Genomic DNA, 22379 nt, shown 5'->3' with positions numbered 1-22379 from the left:
TAGTTACGATCAGATAATCTATTAAGTAGAATAAATAAGTGTTTTACATGAGACGAAGTAACGAGGTCAAAGTTCATTCTAGATAACTACCGGATCAAACAAACATCGATCGGTCCACCGGCTTTCTAGTGACTGAGTGATGGATACATTATTATTGGGCATTTTTATATGCTTACTCTTTACAATTCTTTTAATCTGTTTTGTTTATTTGAGACCAAGAAAGGAAGAGAACATACAAAATTTTTCATCAAGATATCCACACGACAAAGACAAGGTAAAACAAAAACTATACAAAGGGAAATAACTCTCATTGTCCTCAGCTTCTGCAGCTTTCTTTCGTTTTGACAGTGACTTTTTCCAATCCTTATACAGAAGACTTCTGTAGCTGTTGTAAACTACTATTTTAGTCACAATGCTTTATTTCACCATAAATCTCAATTCTATGATACTGGATTGGAATCTACAGGTGTATGGTACATTTATACACTCATGTACTAATGTAGGCCTAGAGTACTGAAAAAAAACAACACTGTTTAGCGATTTTAGTAACCAAACCATACTCCCAACTGGTGTATAATAAGTGAGTTTGCAAATTATATATAGGTTGGTGGTTTTGCACAATATGTCTAATTGCATTTATCTATATCAATATTTCAAAGCAATTTTGACTTAAAATGCAATGCTTCAGACAATATTCTTAAATTGCTAATGGTGTACATGTATATATGTAGCAAAACTGGACTCGAGGCTAAACATCCGTCTGCCCTGCAGGTAGGGCGTAAGAATTGTACCTGCTGCCCCCATTGCATGATCGTAAGAGGCAATTAAATTTGGGATCTTATGTTTTCTCTTCTTTCTGAACAACTTTCTTCTTCCTAATGTCTCCCTTGACAATGCCTCACTTTTGGCCTTTAGTTGAGCGTTCGCCGCTGTGAGGAAGGCTTTGGGTTCTGTCCCGTAGCCGAGACATACCACAGTCTTTAAAAATGGTAGTTGCTACTCCTGCTTATTTTAGCGCTCAACATATTTGGAGTGGGACGACTGGTTCGCCCGTTGTCAGTAATAGACCGGGTGGAGTGTGCTGCTGGGTGTCTTCGGCAGTGTGCTTCAGTGAGGTACGCTATAAATCGGCAAAAGTTCCTGCCTATCACAAGGAGACATAACACGAACATACCACAGCCTCTCAAAACACACATACGCGCTCACCACACCCATGCATGTCGCACGCACGGGAAGCCATCCTTAAATGACCTTGGCTGTTAATAGGACGTTAAACAAAATAAACCAAACCAAACTAGACATCTGTGGCGTAGCTCAAATGGTAAGAGCGTCCATCTTGAGTGTGGAGGCCCTGGGCTGAAGTACCTGCAGTTTGGTTGTTGTATCTTGTTTTCCCTCTCCTCTAGAGCTAGTAAACTCTAAGTTATGATTTAACTAAAGCAGATTAAAAGCAAGAGGAAGATCAGGATGACAAAGCAGCACAAAACATAAAATATCTAGAATATATATATTAAATTCAAAACAATATTTACAATTACAAACATTTTTCTCTGACCATATGATGAATTGTATGATACAGATTTTGTTGTATTTTTATGTTATAGAGTATAGAGAAGGTACATTATGATGTGGCCATTGTTGGAGCAGGTCCAGCTGGAGCCACATGTGGTTACTTCCTTGGTAAGTGTTTTATCCTGTCATACAGTAGGACCAGCTAGGGCCACCTGTGGTGACCTCCTTGGTAAGTGTTTTATCCTTTCATACACTAGGACTAGCTAGGGCCACCTGTGGTTACTTCCTTGGTAAGTGTTTTATCCTGTCATACAGTAGGACTTGCTAGGGCCACCTGTGGTGACCTCCTTGGTAAGTGTTTTATCCTGTCATACAGTAGGACCAGCTAGGGCCACCTGTGGTGACCTCCTTGGAAAGTGTTTTATCCTGTCATACACTAGGACTAGCTAGGGCCACCTGTGGTTACTTCCTTGGTAAGCGTTTTGTCCTGTCATACTGAAGGACTAGCTAGGGCCACCTGTGGTGACCTCCTTGGTAAGTGTTTTATCCTGTCATACACTAGGACTAGCTAGGGCCACCTGTGGTTACTTCCTTGGTAAGCGTTTTGTCCTGTCATACTGAAGGACTAGCTAGGGCCACCTGTGGTGACCTCCTTGGTAAGTGTTTTATCCTGTCATACAGTAGGACCAGCTAGAGCCACCTGTGGTGACCTCCTTGGTAAGTGTTTTGTCCTGTCATACAGTAGGACCAGCTAGGGCCACCTGTGGTGACCTCCTTGGAAAGTGTTTTGTCCTGTCATACAGTAGGACCAGCTAGAGCCACCTGTGGTGACCTCCTTGGTAAGTGTTTTGTCCTGTCATACAGTAGGACAAGCTAGGGCCACCTGTGGTGACCTCCTTGGTAAGTGTTTTGTCCTGTCATACAGTAGGACCAGCTAGAGCCACCTGTGGTGACCTCCTTGGTAAGTGTTTTGTCCTGTCATACAGTAGGACCAGCTAGGGCCACCTGTGGTGACCTCCTTGGAAAGTGTTTTGTCCTGTCATACAGTAGGACCAGCTAGGGCCACCTGTGGTGACCTCCTTGGTAAGTGTTTTATCCTGTCATACACTAGGACTAGCTAGGGCCACCTGTGGTGACCTCCTTGGAAAGTGTTTTATTGTGTCATACTGGTGATCAAGCTAGTGCCACTGATGGTGACATCCTTTGTGAGTGACTTCTTTCTTGAAATGAGTGATTGGTGTGTGATCTGATAGGAATTTAATTCAAGTACATTGCATCAAAATATTAGCCACACAAGTGAAAATATTTTGTATAACTGAATATACTGTTAGAATTTTATTTTAATTTAATATGCAGGAATTCATTCATGAAATTGAGATTGTTTATACCATTATCAGTATTAGAACAAAATCTAAATTCCATAGCAAACATTTTTTTTCTAACCAGGTCATATGTACATTTACATGTATTTAGCTGCAGTTTGCTTTCACCTCACCTCCTCAAATGGCTATTAGCTTATGCTATAGTTCTTCATCTGACATGTCCATCTGTCCAACTGGCAACCTTTGTCTGGATTACTGGGGTCAACATCTGAAAAACATGGGGTCATGAAAATAATCCTTTTTTTTAAACCAGTACATAGGATGAATGGCTTCAATATCACTAAAATGAATGAACATTAAGAACATGCAAATGGACTTCTTTTAAAGTCAAAGGGGTCAAATGTGTTAAGTTCTTTAAACAACTTCTCAATAACCAAATAGCCCAGTATCATGAAGAGTAATTATGACAAATTTTAAGACATTTTAGATGTGCTAAAATTTTTATTTATTTATTTGTAGAAAAGGATGGGTATGATAGATTGGGTTAGAATTCTCCACTTCACTGCGGAACATTTGAATGATTCAAATCCACTGGTAGCTTTGATACAGGTTTAATGACAGATATAGAGCTATGATATCAATGACCTTGATCATTGACCTCAAACTCACTTTGGACCTTGCACGAGGACATGCTACTGATAATGACTTGTACTGATGTCCTATACATATATGTATGTATATGATAGTGATCAAGATTTAGTTATGGACGCTTATCAACACTACTCTTTATTTATAGTGATAAGTGTCTGGTACTTAGCTTAAGGGTTTCTCCCCATTACAACTGAATCACTTCCTTGTGTTATGGTTAATAAGCTTATCAGAAAATTGGTACTTATTACATTTTAACCAGTAAAATATAGAAAAAAATTCTTATGAATGTGATATTTTTCACGAATGAAAAACATTCCTTTTTCTAATTTGACCAATCAAAACACTGCTTAGAAACAACCATGGGGAAAATTAAAAGCTGATCCAGTATCTTTTGTTAAAAGTTTTGTAAACAGAATATCTAACAGTATATTCAGTAATACAAAATATTTTCACTCGTGTGGCTAATATTTTGATGCAATGTACTTGTAATGTAAATATCAAATTAGTATTCCCACTCTTGAAATATATTTGGTATTACTGACGACACTGTTTACACTATTTATATGTACTGGCAACCCTGTATTTTGTTGGATTGTATAGTCCCTCACATGTACTATACAGGTGTATATATAGTCCCTCACATGTACTATACAGGTGTATAGTCCCCCACATGTACTTTACACCTGTATAGTCCCTCACATGTACTATACAGGTGTATATAGTCCTCCAGATGTACTTTACACGTGTATAGTCCCCCACATGTACTATACACGTGTATAGTCCCCCACATGTACTATACAGGTGTATATAGTCCTCCAGATGTACTTTACACCTGTATAGTCCCCCACATGTACTTTACAGGTGTATAGTCCCCCACATGTACTATACAGGTGTACAGTCCCCCACATGTATGATACAGGTGTATAGTCCCCCACATGTACTATACAGGTGTATAGTCCCCCACATGTACTATATAGGTGTATAGTCCCTCACATGTACTATACACGTGTATAGTCCCCCACATGTACTATATAGGTGTATAGTCCCTCACATGTACTATATAGGTGTATAGTCCCCCACATGTACTTTACACCTGTATAGTCCCTCACATGTACTATACACATGTATAGTCCCCCACATGTACTATACAGGTGTATAGTCCTCCAGATGTACTTTACACATGTATAGTCCCTCACATGTACTATACACGTGTATAGTCCCTCACATGTACTATACAGGTGTATATAGTCCTCCAGATGTACTTTACACGTGTATAGTCCCCCACATGTACTATACACGTGTATAGTCCCCCACATGTACTATACAGGTGTATATAGTCCTCCAGATGTACTTTACACGTGTATAGTCCCCCACATGTACTTTACAGGTATATAGTCCCCCACATGTACTATACAGGTGTACAGTCCCCCACATGTATGATACAGGTGTATAGTCCCCCACATGTACTATACAGGTGTATAGTCCCCCACATGTACTATATAGGTGTATAGTCCCTCACATGTACTATACACGTGTATAGTCCCCCACATGTACTATATAGGTGTATAGTCCCTCACATGTACTATATAGGTGTATAGTCCCCCACATGTACTATACACCTGTATAGTCCCCCACATGTACTATACACGTGTATAGTCCCCCACATGTACTTTACAGGTGTATAGTCCCTCACATGTACTATACACCGGTATAGTCCCCCACATGTACTTTACACGTGTATAGTCCCCCACATGTACTATACAGGTGTATATAGTCCCCCAGATGTACTTTACACGTGTATAGTCCCCCACATGTACTATACACGTGTATAGTCCCCCACATGTACTTTACACCTGTATAGTCCCCCACATGTACTATACATGTGTATAGTCCCCCACATGTACTATACATGTGTATAGTCCCCCACATGTACTATACACCTGTATAGTCCCCCACATGTACTTTACACCTGTATAGTCCCCCACATGTACTATACATGTGTATAGTCCCCCACATGTACTATACAGGTGTATAGTCCCCCACATGTACTATACAGGTGTACAGTCCCCCACATGTACTATACACGTGTATAATCCCCCACATGTACTATACACGTGTATAGTCCCCCACATGTACTATACAGGTGTGGCAGGATTATATTATGTATATTTTGTAACTAAATTGTTCTGTGATTACCTAGAAGTAATAAGTATTGTTATGTTCAAAATGTAATGTTATATCATTTCGTTATATTCTCGTCCGTCCGTATTATGTACCGTGGTCAATGGTCAAGTCTTTTGTCTTACGTCATAGAGATATGTACGTTTTTATTGGTCCAATGTTTTGGCGCCAGATCGGTTTTCCGGTCATTGTCAAATATACGATCGTGACAACCAGAGGTCGGACTGTACTTTTTTGTCGCACTGGCCAAACATTGAATATACAGTCCTGATGTAATATTTTCAAGTCTCTAGTATGACGATACCATGAGTATCTTAGACTTTGTGCCACACGCAGAGTCTGGTATATATATCATCACAACTACTTGAATAAATGGTTCGAACTCAACACAGGATTTCGTCTTATTATTTGAGCGGAAACCCAACCCTGTAACATTTGGAGCCCCCAGTGAGGACCATTGCTATTTACATCGAGAACTGTGCGTGTAATTCTGTGTTATGAGGAACATTTTACCTGTGTCCTATTATACTACCTGTTTTATATTGTGACTACTCATTACAGTTTGTACACTGACAGTGGCATATTGCACGTGCGCGAGTTGTGGTCTACAGGTAGGCTATAGTGACGTCACGGGTACTCGGAAGCGTCAGCAGGACCTCGAACGCTGTGATCTTCATATTACTGGAACTTGTCTCCAATGCAAACGCATCAGTGACCAAGACTTTTCAAGATGGCGATGCCCATATAGACAAACTTTATTGATTTCGCCTCATTTATTTGGATTAAAGGATTTGTGTTGCTTTCCCAATGGACAATTGGACATTTATTTCAAAAGGTCACATTGATATCACTAGCATATACTTATAGTACCCATGCATTGCCTTGCGCCTATTGAAACTTTTTTTTTTATTGAATAATATTACAGGCATATCCCATATTAGAATAATAGCTTATTCTGCCTACGTATACATGTACATATGTATACACATCATTGTTCGATTAATTCGACTGATTTGCTTTGGGTTGTGATTGCTAGTGGTACACCGCTTCTTGTTTACTTACTGTACCGTGCTATATCATTGGACATTGCTTATTTTTGCATATATTTTGACAGTGAAGTTTACTACTGTAGCTGTGTCACACACACATCAACCATATATATATTCAGTTTTCTATGTTATTTGTGTTCCATGTTATACGTTTTATGTTAAATGTCTAAATTAAATTAACTGAACGAGGTGTGACAGCGCTGCAGTCAGTATACATTGAAGTATTGTACAACATTTTTTTTTTTTTTTTTTTTATATTTTCTGTTCAAGCATTTGATTTTTTTTTGTGGCATTTGTTTTTTGCCGTGTATTTCACATTGCCCAATGCTATTTATCTATCGATTTATTTTGTTAAATCCCATATAATTTATAGTTTATCCTTGGGTAAAACACAACTTGGATCACATCAAATTTTGCATGCGTTTTGGAGTAATTTGTGCGGTTTTGTACTGTTGTCACTCCCATCCCTAACCATGGCTGATCATGACATGACTGAAGAGGAAGTGAAGAAGCTCCTGGGTCACCTGAAGGCTTTGAAGGTTAAACCTAAAGGGGACACCTTAGAGGATTTCCAAGCATGGATGAAGGGTACCACAGCTACCACAACTGCAGAGCAGGAAGTCAAGCCTAGTCTTTTCACATACAATACTGGAACTATGCAGCATTTTCCAAAGATATCGCCATTCTCTGGAGACGCCAAGAAAGATGTCTCATATGACGTATGGCGGAATGAGGTTCTCTGCATCATCAATGAAGGACACCCAGCTGCTACTAATTTCCCAGGCTATCCGTAGTTCCCTAAGAGGAAATGCCCTGAGAGTACGCTCACATCTTGACCCTTCGGCATCATACACTACTATATTGGAAAAGATGGACAGTGTCTTTGGAAATGTACAACAGGCGGAGATGCTACTTGCCCAATTCTACAGTGCCAAGCAACATGCTGATGAGGATGTTGCTTCCTGGAGTTGCCGACTTGAAGATCTTGTAGAAAAGGCTGTTGAGAGTGGACAGGTTACCAAACACAAGGCAAACTCAATGTTGTGTACGATGCTTTGGTGTGGATTGAAGCCTGCATTGAAAGATGCTTCCGGATACATGCATGAGATTATCAACGACTTTGACGAGTTAAGGATAGCCTTGAGACGACTAGAAGATGACTGGAATAGTCGGCAACCTGAAAAGGTGGCGAAGAAAGAGGCCACCATTACCAAAGTTGCCACTACAGTGATGGAGCCCGGCAAGTCCGAGATGAGCGAGTTGAAGGGAATCATCCAGCAGTTGGCTGCAGAGGTGAAGGATCTGAGGGTAGAGCGCCAAGGAAGCCAGTCTCAACATAAGCAAACTCGGGTCAACGCAAGCCAAGGCAGAGAGCAACAACGTTATAGAGGAGGCAGAGAAAACCAGTTCAACCAGCAGCCTCAGCAGTTCTCAGACGATGGGAATGATCAGCAGGGTGCTGCAGCTTTTGAGGAACCAACCTGCTACAGATGTGGTCAGAAGGGCCATATTAAGCTTGGATGTAGAGCAAAGCTACAGAGACCAAGTGCTTTAAACGATCAGAGGCCAGCGTCACGGGGCAGACGTTAGCCTGTCAGCATGTAACACAGGTGTATAGTCCCTCACATGTACTATACAGGTGTATAGTCCCTCACATGTACTATACAGGTGTATAGTACTAGTCCCTCACATGTACTATACAGGTGTATAGTCCCCCACATGTACTATACACCGGTATAGTCCCTCACATGTACTATACACCGGTATAGTCCCCCACATGTACTATACACCGGTATAGTCCCCCACATGTACTATACTCATGTATAGTCCCCCACATGTACTATACACCTGTATAGTCCCCCAGATGTACTATACATGTGTATAGTCCCCCACATGTACTTTACTCATGTAAAGTCCCCCACATGTACTTTACACCTGTATAGTCCCCCACATGTACTATACAGCTGTATATATAGTCCCCCACATGTACTATACACCTGTATAGTCCCCCACATGTACTTTACACATGTATAGTCCCTCACATGTACTATACACCTGTATAGTCCCTCACATGTACTATACACATGTATAGTCCCCCACATGTATAATACACGTGTACACCATATTTGTTTATCGGTCTATTTGTCTGGTGGATATACAATCTATTTTTCACCAAAAACGCTGATAAGAATGTCAAACTTTTTAACCCAGATGATGATGCCACTGTATACACTGGATTGGTTCTGCAGCTGAGATTTTGTTCTAATTGATTATCATTGATAGATTTATCCTAACAGTGGTCAAATTAGAGTTATTAGAAACCTGTCAGAAATTGACAGATTTTCTTTGTTAATGTGTCTTAGAGTAGTGTAGACTGCTATACTAATCATGCCTTGTGCCATTCCTAGCTGCTAGGTCAGAAAGTATATCAGAATAATTATATTAAAAGCAAATTGTTGTTAATGATAATAAAAACAACTAAGCGAAAAAAGAAAGAAAACAACACTGATTAGCTTTACATGTTAAAATCTGATACTAGTATTAAAAAGTGTAGGAAAATGAAAAATACATATTGCATGTAAACTCAGTTGGATATTATACATATATATACATCACTATATTTTGCAGGTAAACTAGGTTGGAAGTGTTTGTTATTGGAGAAGAAGAAGTTCCCACGAGACAAATATTGTGGAGATGCAGTGTGTAAGACCGCCATAGAGATCCTTATAGAAATGGGCCTGTATGACCAACTCCTTAAGGACAAGAAGGCTCATGTTGTAAGTACAGAGTAATGAACCTAATACAGTGTTCTTTTTGATATTTTTTGATTGTTGAGTTATAATGGGAAATGATTGATTATTTCCCTAAACCTCTAAAAGACTATGGTCTCTGAAACTGGGCCTACATATACGTAACTTTTCTCTCAAAAAAAATTCATCATAGGGCAGGATAAAAATAACTGCTGATTTTTCATCCTTCTTCCAGTCATAAACAGCATTGTCAGGATGGGAGGGGGGGGGGGGGGGGGGGGGGGGGGTGCAGAAGAGAGTTGTTTTTCCAAAATATTACTACATCAGAAGCAGAAGAAATTAAATCCAACCAGTCAACTAGCTGAAAATGTTCAGGTCGGAGACGATTAATAACCTGCCATATGATTTCTTCCTAGCTCTGTGACATAATTGAACAAGCTAATTCTTTCCCATGGGAAATTTTCACCAGAGAATTAAGAATTTGGCGTTAAACCAGTTAAAAAATACAACTTTGTAATAATATGAAATTTGTGGAAGAATAGATCAAAATAAAAGTACATGTACTTGTTTGAAAGATCAATAAAATTATTTATTTGACAGGCAGACAGTGGAGGCCTGTGTAGCCCTGGAGGCCTAAGTTATATTGGTCGTAGTAAGGAAGGGCTGGGAGACATACCTGCTGCTATTGCCTGTAAACGCATACACCTGGACGAGGCTATCGCCAAGGCAGCTAGAAGGTGCTCATCTTTTGTTAATTAACATGTTATAAGTCTGGGAGGACTCTCTGAACTGTCTAAAGGAGATCTTATAAGCATACTCCGGCGGTGGCCGAGGGGTTAAGGTGTCCTGACACTTTAACACTAGCCCTCCACCTCTGAGTTGCGAGTTTGAAACCTACGTGGGGCAGTTGCCAGGTACTGACCTTAGACTGGTGGTTTTTCTCCGGGTACTCCGGTTTTCCTCCACCTCCAAAACCTGGCATGTCCTTAAATGACCCTGGCTGTTAATAGGACGTTAAACAAAAGCAAAACCAAACCAAATACTGCCTGACAAGGATAACTGTCTTGGGAAAGTTGCTTCAAAAAGTATCGCACACATTGTCAATAGTTGTCTATGATGATTTAAGAACCATTGTAGCATTGAGATACCTCATCAGCTGGTAATGGGTAGAAGAGGAGGGGTGTTTTTATGATAGAAACATTTCATGCCAAATGGTAGGAAAATTTCAATCCAAAGAGTTCTTACACCATTACAATATTGAACAATATACATTGTATAAATCAAATAACCAGATAAGATCATTTGATTTAACAATCTGGAAGTCCTCAAATATAAAGATTGGGAAAATTCTGGAATTTAATAGTGGCTGAAGTCAAGTTTAACCAGGAGGCTAGACTAATAACGTGGTAATAATTACTAAGTATAATTAGTTTTTACTTAGGATAGGAGCAGACCTGAGGGAAGAATGGCCAGTGGCTGAAGCCAAGTTTGACCAGGAGACTGGACTGTGGACAATTTATAAAGAAGGCAGCACAACAACATTTAAATCAAGGGTACATATTCTCCGTTATTCAATAGTTTTCCTCTCCATCCACCTGCCACTCGGTCAATCTCAACTGAGATATTTTAAAGTTTTGTTTTTGGTTATGCCTACATATGATGAAGGGTGAAAATTAATAACAATAACATCTTTTCAATCATCCTTCAGTTGATGGAAATAAAATGGATCTTTATTTGATATTGTTTACGAATTAAAAAACAGCATAGCCCTGTGTTGCTTTTATTACACTGTCACTGAGGAAATATGTAATTGACATCACCCCGAAGCCTTGTGACTAGTGGGTCTTAAACCCATGTTTTAGGGGAGAGCGGTCTGAAGCTGTTTGACTGCACTTGATTGCAACATTGCTCCACTGTCAGTGCATTAGTGATCCCAGCTGGTGACACACCTTAGCATTTGCATGACATTGTCTTCAGCCTTGAAAATGATGGTTTGATCATTTCAAAACTTCTAGTCATCTCAAGATTTTACGATGTTAATGTACAGTGGTATTTTGTACCAGTAATATGGAGCATTCTGTCATGCCGTTGTCTGGTAGATGTTTCTGTTGTACGTGTATGTCAAGGTAAATCTGTTGTGTTTGTGTCAGGTGTTGGTCTGTGCTGATGGTGCTCCATCACGCCTTGGCACACAGCTAGGACTCATCACCCGCCCCCCAGACAGTAACTGTTCCCGAGCCTATGTGGAAGGGGGTACCCACAAGTTCAAAGCTGACGGTGTAGTTTTCTACAACAAGGGCATGCTTCCAGGTAATTGTATCCCCACTGATAAAGGGGGCCTAGGGAGTATATAGTAATCACTTTGTCTGTGTGTGTATGTGTTTTTATCCGTCCATCCACAATTATCTTTTGTACAAGATATCTCATAAACTTTTTGACAGATTTAGTTCATATGCACACCATACCACTTTTAAAATAAAAAGCTTGAATGTGTTCAAGATACCAGATGTATCTTCATTATGATATCTTATAAAATATTTAACAAAACTTGACAGCAGTAAGATCAAATGGCGGACCCCTTGAAGTCACAAGTACATGATTGAATGATATTTATAACAAACCTAGATTGTACATTGTAATACATTTTTGTATATCTTAAATCACCAAACATATGAATTAAAATTGTTTGGTCTTTTCCGGAGGTCATAAAAAACTCAGATTTTGAGAAAATGCCATAAATTATTAATAAATTACTTCAATATTATTATAAACATACCAGGCAGGTTTTCTTCTAAATTCTCAAAAAGATATTAATGGGTTAGGATGAAAACATCATTATATTTACTTTATAATTTACTGTAAAAGCATCTTTCTGGCTTGTCCATTTTAGAATTAGTTTACAGTGATAAAAAAATAAACTGATTCAATCAGATGGATATGGTATAGTAAATACTTATTGTAATGTAAGTATTTAGTTTTAGTGTATTGTGCAGTCTGTACTGCTGTAATAGTCAGATAAGATTGTAAATTGTTGTGGTGATATTAGCTAAACTGATAATAATAGAAAAAAGATTATTTGGCAATGGGATATTAATTGAAACTTGTTGAAATTTAATTAAGCCAAACAAATAGTCATATTTCCAAATACTTTTACCAAGATGCATGTTACTACTAACATGTATTTATGATGTCTGATAATGATGATGTAAGTGTTCATGTGTTGCATATGGAAATGAAATTGAATAAAACAATTTAAAAAACTGAAAAGTTCCAAATACAAAAAGTTCCAAATATATTTATGTGTTTGCACCAATCCAAGGGTCCATTCAGACCTTATCAGATCAATATGTGTTTCAGGTTATTCTGCACTATTCCGACACCCTAACGATGTGCTGAATTACTGTGTGTACATCATACCAGGAAACCCTAAGGTCACCCCTGACGACCTTACGTATTGGCACAACAACCTTATGAAGAATGACCCCAATATCAGCCGAGCACTCGGTGATAACTTTAAAATTGAGAGAATGAGAGCTGGTATGTGTAATTCAGTAAATTAATGTCCTGCTGTAGTTTGCTAGGACTAACTAGATAGTGAAACTTAAATTTACTTACCTTCAATATTGAAGACCTTTGCCAAAGTGACCTTGAATCTTTTCTCTTTTATGTGACATTGAATTGTGACCTTTTGCAATGTAACTTTATATAAATGTAGACCCCCTATTTCTTTTATATGGTGAAATTGGAAAGATTCACTATTTCTCAGTCTTAACAGTGTCAGTCGTATGTAAATAGTTATCAGGTGATATAGACTAGTCTGTGTTTATCCTCAGTGAGTCTGAGACTGGGAGGGGAGAAGGTATATAGTTATCAGGTGATATAGACTGGTCTGTGTTTATCCTCAGTGTGTCTGAGACTGGAAGGGGAGAAGGTATATAGTTATCAGGTGATATAGACTAGTCTGTGTTTATCCTCAGTGAGTCTGAGACTGGAAGGGGAGAAGGTATATAGCTATCAGGTGATATAGACTGGTCTGTGTTTATCCTCAGTGAGTCTGAGACTGGGAGGGGAGAAGGTATATAGTTATCAGGTGATATAGACTGGTCTGTGTTTATCCTCAGTGAGTCTGAGACTGGGAGGGGAGAAGGTATATAGCTATCAGGTGATATAGACTGGTCTGTGTTTATCCTTAGTGAGTCTGAGACTGGGAGGGGAGAAGGTATATAGTTATCAGGTGATATAGAATGGTCTGTGTTTATCCCCAGCGAGCCTGAGACTGGGAGGGGAGAAGGTATATAGTTATCAGGTGATATAGACTAGTCTGTGTTTATCCTCAGTGAGTCTGAGACTGGGAGGGGAGAAGGTATTAGCTATCAGGTGATTTAGACTGGTCTGTGTTTATCCTCAGTTTACCGGAGACTGGGAGGGGAGAAGGTATATAGTTATCAGGTGATATAGACTAGTCTGTGTTTATCCTCAGTGAGTCTGAGACTGGAAGGGGAGAAGGTATATAGCTATCAGGTGATATAGACTGGTCTGTGTTTATCCTCAGTGAGTCTGAGACTGGGAGGGGAGAAGGTATATAGTTATCAGGTGATTTAGACTGGTCTGTGTTTATCCTCAGTTTACCGGAGACTGGGAGGGGAGAAGGTATATAGTTATCAGGTGATTTAGACTGGTCTGTGTTTATCTTCAGTTTACCGGAGACTGGGAGGGGAGAAGGTATATAGTTATCAGGTGATATAGACTGGTCTGTGTTTATCCTCAGTGAGTCTGAGACTGGGAGGGGAGAAGGTATATAGTTATCAGGTGATATAGACTGGTCTGTGTTTATCCTCAGTGAGTCTGAGACTGGGATGGGAGAAGGTATATAGTTATCAGGTGATATAGACTGGTCTGTGTTTATCCTCAGTTTACCTGAGACTGGGAGGGGAGAAGGTATATAGTTATCAGGTGATATAGACTGGTCTGTGTTTATCCTCAGTGAGACTGGGAGGGAAGAAGGTATATAGTTATCAGGTGATATAGACTGGTCTGTGTTTATCCTCAGTTTACCTGAGACTGGGAGGGGAGAAGGTATATAGTTATCAGGTGATATAGACTGGTCTGTGTTTATCCTCAGTGAGTCTGAGACTGGGAGGGGAGAAGGTATATAGTTATCAGGTGATATAGACTGGTCTGTGTTTATCCTCAGTTTACCTGAGACTGGGAGGGGAGAAGGTATATAGTTATCAGGTGATATAGACTGGTCTGTGTTTATCCTCAATGTGTCTGAGACTGGAAGGGGAGAAGGTATATAGTTATCAGGTGATATAGACTGGTCTGTGTTTATCCTCAGTGTTCCTGAGACTGGGAGGGGAGAAGGTATATAGTTATCAGGTGATATAGACTGGTCTGTGTTTATCCTCAGTGAGTCTGAGACTGGAAGGGGAGAAGGTATATAGCTATCAGGTGATATAGACTGGTCTGTGTTTATCCTCAGTGAGTCTGAGACTGGGAGGGGAGAAGGTATATAGTTATCAGGTGATATAGACTGGTCTGTGTTTATCCCCAGTTTACCTGAGACTGGGAGGGGAGAAGGTATATAGTTATCAGGTGATATAGACTGGTCTGTGTTTATCCTCAATGTGTCTGAGACTGGAAGGGGAGAAGGTATATAGCTATCAGGTGATATAGACTGGTCTGTGTTTATCCTCAGTGAGTCTGAGACTGGGAGGGGAGAAGGTATATAGTTATCAGGTGATTTAGACTGGTCTGTGTTTATCCTCAGTTTACCGGAGACTGGGAGGGGAGAAGGTATATAGTTATCAGGTGATTTAGACTGGTCTGTGTTTATCCTCAGTTTACCGGAGACTGGGAGGGGAGAAGGTATATAGTTATCAGGTGATATAGACTAGTCTGTGTTTATCCTCAGTGAGTCTGAGACTGGGAGGGGAGAAGGTATATAGTTATCAGGTGATATAGACTGGTCTGTGTTTATCCTCAGTGAGTCTGAGACTGGGATGGGAGAAGGTATATAGTTATCAGGTGATATAGACTGGTCTGTGTTTATCCTCAGTTTACCTGAGACTGGGAGGGGAGAAGGTATATAGTTATCAGGTGATATAGACTGGTCTGTGTTTATCCTCAGTGAGACTGGGAGGGGAGAAGGTATATAGTTATCAGGTGATATAGACTGGTCTGTGTTTATCCTCAGTTTACCTGAGACTGGGAGGGGAGAAGGTATATAGTTATCAGGTGATATAGACTAGTCTGTGTTTATCCTCAGTGAGTCTGAGACTGGGAGGGGAGAAGGTATATAGTTATCAGGTGATATAGACTGGTCTGTGTTTATCCTCAGTTTACCTGAGACTGGGAGGGGAGAAGGTATATAGTTATCAGGTGATATAGACTGGTCTGTGTTTATCCTCAATGTGTCTGAGACTGGAAGGGGAGAAGGTATATAGTTATCAGGTGATATAGACTGGTCTGTGTTTATCCTCAGTGTTCCTGAGACTGGGAGGGGAGAAGGTATATAGTTATCAGGTGATATAGACTGGTCTGTGTTTATCCTCAGTGAGTCTGAGACTGGAAGGGGAGAAGGTATATAGCTATCAGGTGATATAGACTGGTCTGTGTTTATCCTCAGTGAGTCTGAGACTGGGAGGGGAGAAGGTATATAGTTATCAGGTGATATAGACTGGTCTGTGTTTATCCCCAGTTTACCTGAGACTGGGAGGGGAGAAGGTATATAGTTATCAGGTGATATAGACTAGTCTGTGTTTATCCCCAGCGAGCCTGAGACTTGGAGGGGAGAAAGTGTCATATGGTGACCATGTCCTCATTGTGGGAGATGCTGCAGGAATGATCGACCCTATGACAGGTAAATTGATGATCAACATATTTATATACTTTCCCATTTGACCAAGATATCCTTAGGCCACCTTGTACCAATGAGGCCGATAAGGAATGTTCATTACAAATAGTAGGGGACATGCATTGCTTAGCAATACCCACTATGCTGATTTCTGTAGGGTATTGATCACCTATCTACACCTCACCCCAGGGATATACTCAGACCCAATGAATAGTATATGATGCGTCACAGTGGTTACACCATACTAGACCTCTTCATTACCTGAATATCTGTCACAGAAATGATAAGTTGTTACTAAATTAAATGTACTTTGTATATGAAGTTGAAACTAGCATAAATCTTGAAAGCAACCTGCTTGTTTCAATAAGCATGATAATAAAATAAATTGAGAATCAACACAGAATTAATTGATGAAATTCAGGCCATTTAAGGTGAAATAAAAACCAATAGAAGTAAGACTATGTGTATCATTGTTTGTTTCATAGGGGAAGGAATTCACCATGCCATGGAAGGTGGCAAAATGGCTGCCATGTTTTTAGATGAAACTTTGAATCATGGCAGCTATGGAAAAGATGTAATGAAGATTTATCATCAGAGATGGATGAACAAGTTTGGGTTTGACTTTCGGTGGTGAGTATTTATGTAGCTGATATTCAGCAATACTTTGGTTATTAAGTTTTCAACAAATTACAAATATAGGTAAATATAAGACAGATCTCTCTTATATTTCATGTGGAAATTCTTCTTGATCATGCCAAATTTTAGACAAATCAGAAAAGCCAGATGGCTAACAAGTGTTTAATTCTGAAAAAAAAAAAATTCTTATTCTCATAAAGTACTGGTTGTATCTTTCTCTGATTATATTAAGCTGTTCATATGTTTTGAGAATAATTTTCTAGGTAACATCCTCTTGTTCCTTTGGTGTGTTAATTTTGAGACTAATCAGAACGTAATATCCACCTTCAGATTGTTGCTCATTTTTTATTAGGATTTTTAGGTCACCTGAGACGAAGTCTCAAGTGACCTATTCTAATCGCCTTTTGTCCGTCGTCGTGCGTCCGTAAACTTTTTACATTTTCGACTTCTTCTCCAAAACCACTTAACAAAATTCAATGAAATTTGGCAGAAAGTTTCTTTGGCTGAAGGTCAACCAAAATTGTGAATTATATGGTCCCCACCCCCCAGGGGCCTGAGGGGTGGGGCCAAAAAGGGTCAAATTGACTAAAACTTCAAAAATCTTCTTCTCTACTCTCAGATATGGTGGAGTCAAACACTCTTTATAGATGAAAGGGTCTTGTGGTGCTTTACCAAAATTGTGAATTGCATGACCCTGGGGTCTCACGTTTGCCCCTGGGGAGGGGGTAAACTTTACTATAGTTTATATTGGGAAATCACATTTTTGACTATTATTTGTTGGATTTGTATTGGAATTCATTCTAACTTGTATCAAATTATCAGCATGGGATGACAGTTTGATGTTATGTACATGTTGGCCCTAATTGACTCCCAGGGGCTAGTGGGCAGGGCCAAAAAGGGTCAAATTGACTAAAATTTCAAAAATCTTCTTCTCCACTCTCAGATGTGGTAGAATCAAATACTCTTCATAGATGGAAGGGTCTTAAGGTGCTTTACCAAAATTGTGAATTTCATGACCCTAGGGTCTCACGTTTGCCCCTGGGGAGGGGGTAAACTTTACTATAGTTTTTATAGGGAAATCACATTTTTGACTATTATTTGTTTGATTTCTATTGGAATTCATTCTAACTTGGTTCAAATTATCAGCATGGGATGACAGTTTGATGGTATGTACATGTTGGCCCCGGTTGACCCCCAGGGGCTGGTGGGCGGGGCCAAAAAGGGTCAAATTGACTAAAATTTCAAAAATCTTCTTCCCTACTCTCAGATATGGTAGAATCAAATACTCTTCATAGATGGAAGGGTCTTGTGGTGCTTTACCAAAATTGTGAATTGCATGACCCTGGGGTCTCATGTTTGCCCCTGGGGAGGGGGTAAACTTTACTATAGTTTATATAGGGAAATCACATTTTTGACTATTATTTGTTGGATTTGTATTGGAATTCATTCTTACTTGGTTCAAATTATCAGCATGGGATTACAGTTTGATGTTATGTACATGTTGGCCCTGGTTGACCTCCAGGGGCTGGTGGGCGGGGCCAAAAAGGGTCAAATTGACTGAAATTTCCAAAATCTTCTTATCAACTACATGTGTATATGTTAGAATCAAATACTCTTCATAGACTGACCCCATTAGGACTGATGGGTGGGGCCAAAAAGGGTCAATTTAGTTGGCCGAAATATTTCAAATCTCAGGTGACCGTTAAGGCCCATGGGCCTCTTGTTAGAATTTATTTCTACTATTTTTGAGTATATAATGTACAGATCTATCAAAAATATAAAAAAGAGATCTCCTTTGGTTAATTCTTATACATGTCTCAACCAAATTTAATGCTAGATCAGTATTAGTCTGCAATCTGCATTGTTATGATTGTGATGTCATAATATTATTGATGTCACTATCCTCAGTCCCAAGTCTCATATCTGGTCTGTGTAACAATACAGAGTCATTTAGTAGGTACTAATTGCATACATTGAGGCCTAGTTGTAAAGCCGTACTTCTCGTAAAGGTAATGTAGGTTCTTCATCCCTTGCTTCGATACCTCTAGGTATTCAGGACGATTAATAGAATAGTAGGAATTAAAAAGTATTAGTCAAACGCAACAAGCCCAGGATTATCAGATTAGTATCTTAATTACAATATGTCAATAAGTAGTAGTAGAATAGTAATAAAAATTAGTAATAAGGATACTAATCTGATAATCCTTGACTTGTTGCTATTTACCATTACTTTTCAGTTCCTGCTTGTTAGCCCACCATCATCCGATGGTATCAGATGGTGGGCTATTAAAATCATCCGCTATTTCTCAGAAAGTACTGAAGGGATCTTTCTCAAATTTCATATGTAGGTTCCCCTTGGTGCCTAGTTATGCATATTGCATTTTGAGACCAATCGGAAAACAACATGGCCGACAGGCAGCCATCTTGGATTTTGACAATTGAAGTTTGTTATCGCTATTTCTCAGAAAGTACTGAAGGGATCTGTCAACATCATGGTCGACAGGCAGCCATCTTGTATTTTGACAATTGAAGTTTGTTATCGCTATTTCTCAGAAAGTACTGAAGGGATCTTTCTCAAATTTCATATGTAGGTTCCCCTTGGTCCCTCGTATTGCACTTTGGGACCAATCTATCCTGAAAACAACCTGGCCAACAAACAGCCATTATCACTAAATCTGAAATTTCATATAGCTAGGATTCCCTTGTTTGAAAAGTACTGGAGGGTTGTTTCTCAATTTGCACGGATTAGTAAAAGGAAGGGAAAAATAGAGAGAAGATCAATCTGACATAGAACCTATAAAGATCATTCAATGGTGGGCGCCAAGATCCCTCTGGGATCTCTTGTTACATATAGTTATCCTGTATAGAAATATCTTTGGTATACACAGGTCCATGGCGTTTTGTCAGTTGACGTACCGATTCCCTATATTACTGGATGCTGCCACAGCAGCTGTGATGCGTAAAGGGGACAAGTTCCTGTTAAAATGGACAGACATCATGACAGGTCAGGGCTTTAGTGGAATCTTCTGTGTTGTTAACATCACAAAGAGTCTTCAACTTATTGCAAACATTAAAATGACGTGAACTTAAACACTGATAACATGTTCATCTTCTCACAGATTTATATCATGTGATGTTAATTTTGAAGTAAAGAAGGAATTACTGCCTCTAATGAACTAATGATATTTGTTTCGAACTGAACTAAGAACAAATCATTATCACAAGTTTTTAAGATAGAAATCACTAAGAGCACTTAATATATGAATACACTATATAATAACATATTGATGATTGTTGTAAATCAGTGTATTATGCTTTTTTCTCTGTTTAGAAATGATTTTGAGAATATTTCATTGAAAATGGTGCTGCTAGTTAAGATTTTGAGAAATGAGTCTGTTTCTCCTTCTGTATTTCTCTAAATAATGCTTCATATTTTTTCTGGCATTATGCCAAAATGATTAAATCATATTGGTTAACATAATGCAAAATGATATTAAAAGTTTTATTGTATAGAAGACCATACAGATTTTCATTTATTTAGTGAAGCTAATTCCCCCTTAATTTCAATATATTTAATCATAATGGTACATTTATAATAAACTCCTAATTTTATTGTTTTATTTATAGGTCGGGTCCCAAAGATTCATATGCTGAAACCTGAATTCACACTGACTATAACCTTTGAACTTATTCGCCTCTGTGTCTTAAGATTGTTTGGAATGTCAGTTGGAAAACAAAAGAAATCAAGCTAAAACATTCCAGAGACTTACTTGTGATGTCAGCCTATTGTTGTTTGTGAAGTTACATTCAGTTTGATAGAGTTATTACAAGTGTTATAGTGTAGCTACACTGTTGTTTGTGAAGTTACAATTAATACAGTGTATTGCAAATGTTATAGTGTAGCTACACTGTTTGTGAAGTTACATTCATTTGATACAGTGTATTACAAATGGTTTTTTAATAGTGTGGCTACACTGTTGTTTGTGAAGTTACATTGATACAGTGTATTACATATGCTGTGGTGTAGTTACACTGTTGTTTGTGAAGTTACATTGATACAATGTATTACAAATGTTATAGTGTATAGCTACACTGTTTGTGAAATTACAATGATACAGTGTATTACAAATGTTATAGTGTGACTACACTGTTTGTGAAATTACAATGATACAGTGTATTACAAATGTTATTAGTGTATCTACATTGTTTGTGAAGTTACATTGATACACTGGCTACTCTGCATAATTACATGTAATTGAATACATTATCCAAGATACACTGTACTTTTCTATGAAAACCTTTTATACTACAAATGCTGGGGCATCAACCTGCAGTGTTCAAATCTCCAGACATGCTCACGATCCAATCGAAATAACAATGAGGGTCTTTGTATAAAATGTCCTTTGTATCCATTTAATATGATAATCAATTTGTATCTACATGATATACTGTGCTGTTTAAACAGTATAATTGAATTTATTAATTTTGCTTTTAAATATGAATTTTATAGATTTCAATTTTGATATGATAAAAATCAGAGGATTTCAGATGCCAGGATTTGACACATGAATTGTATACTCAAGAGTTTATACTCCATCCAGACACGCAAGGTATATAATACTATGCACTTATTTGATTATTCAAATGTACATGCTGTATAAATATGATGACCATTAATTTATTTTAAAAACATAAACGTTGATCACTACACATCTATATAATTGGATGTTGTTGATATGTAGTCTGTTGAGATGAGTGCCAAATTAGTTAGTTAGTACCAATTCTATACTAGACATTTGCTTAGAATATTAAGTAAAATAAATGATGTGAACAACAGTCAGTTTTAACCAATAGGTGTAATAATTACACTGTCTAGTACAAAACTAGTGTCCTGCATGATAATTGTCGTTTTAAATGTCATGTTGATATGAACATTATCAAGTTAAATCCCACAATTTTGTTGGACCACACTCGTTCCTACATAGAAAACCATTAGTACACAACCAATACATCAAACGTAATTTATACACAATTGACGTGATATGTAGCCTGAGCAAAACTAGGATCTGTTTAGGAACAAGTGCATAGCTGCTTTACCAAAATATATGTTGATAGTATTTGTTTATACCAAGTAGTGCTATGATGTAAATGCAGTCATTGCTGCCCTAAAGGCCATCTCTATATATAACTAAAACAGTTTATAATGGTTATAAAGGCCTGTATGTTAAGATCATGTCAGTTCCTAATAAGTAACTTAATTTATTGGATATTGAGTGGCCTTTAAGGACAAGTTTGACCGTAACTTTTGAACATTGGTATTTGTGTATTGGATATACATGTACATGTTTACTGAAAGCAGTTTTAGAATATCTGTTTCTGTAATTTTTATCTGTTGTGGTTTTCCTGTTTTATGATTTCAGTA

General features: G+C 38.5%; 1 protein-coding gene across 1 annotated transcript; it reads left to right on the top strand.

Moving 5' to 3' along the window:
- The first annotated feature begins 23 nt into the window (after positions 1–23).
- Positions 24–22308, top strand: LOC117333015 (conditioned medium factor receptor 1-like). Its single transcript, XM_033892125.1, has 11 exons — positions 24–274; positions 1605–1680; positions 9344–9492; positions 10066–10202; positions 10907–11018; positions 11616–11775; positions 12823–13002; positions 16238–16327; positions 16807–16951; positions 19846–19961; positions 20585–22308. The coding sequence occupies exons 1-11, from the start codon at positions 140–142 to the stop codon at positions 20707–20709; spliced, it is 1425 nt and encodes a 474-aa protein (XP_033748016.1). The 5' UTR covers positions 24–139; the 3' UTR covers positions 20710–22308.
- The last annotated feature ends 71 nt before the right edge of the window (positions 22309–22379 follow it).

This window comes from Pecten maximus, chromosome 8 (assembly GCF_902652985.1).
Source record: "Pecten maximus chromosome 8, xPecMax1.1, whole genome shotgun sequence".
In the NCBI taxonomy this organism is placed as follows: domain Eukaryota; kingdom Metazoa; phylum Mollusca; class Bivalvia; order Pectinida; family Pectinidae; genus Pecten; species Pecten maximus.
Note: the sequence above shows the minus strand (reverse complement) of the source record. Positions and strands in the feature narration are given on the sequence as shown.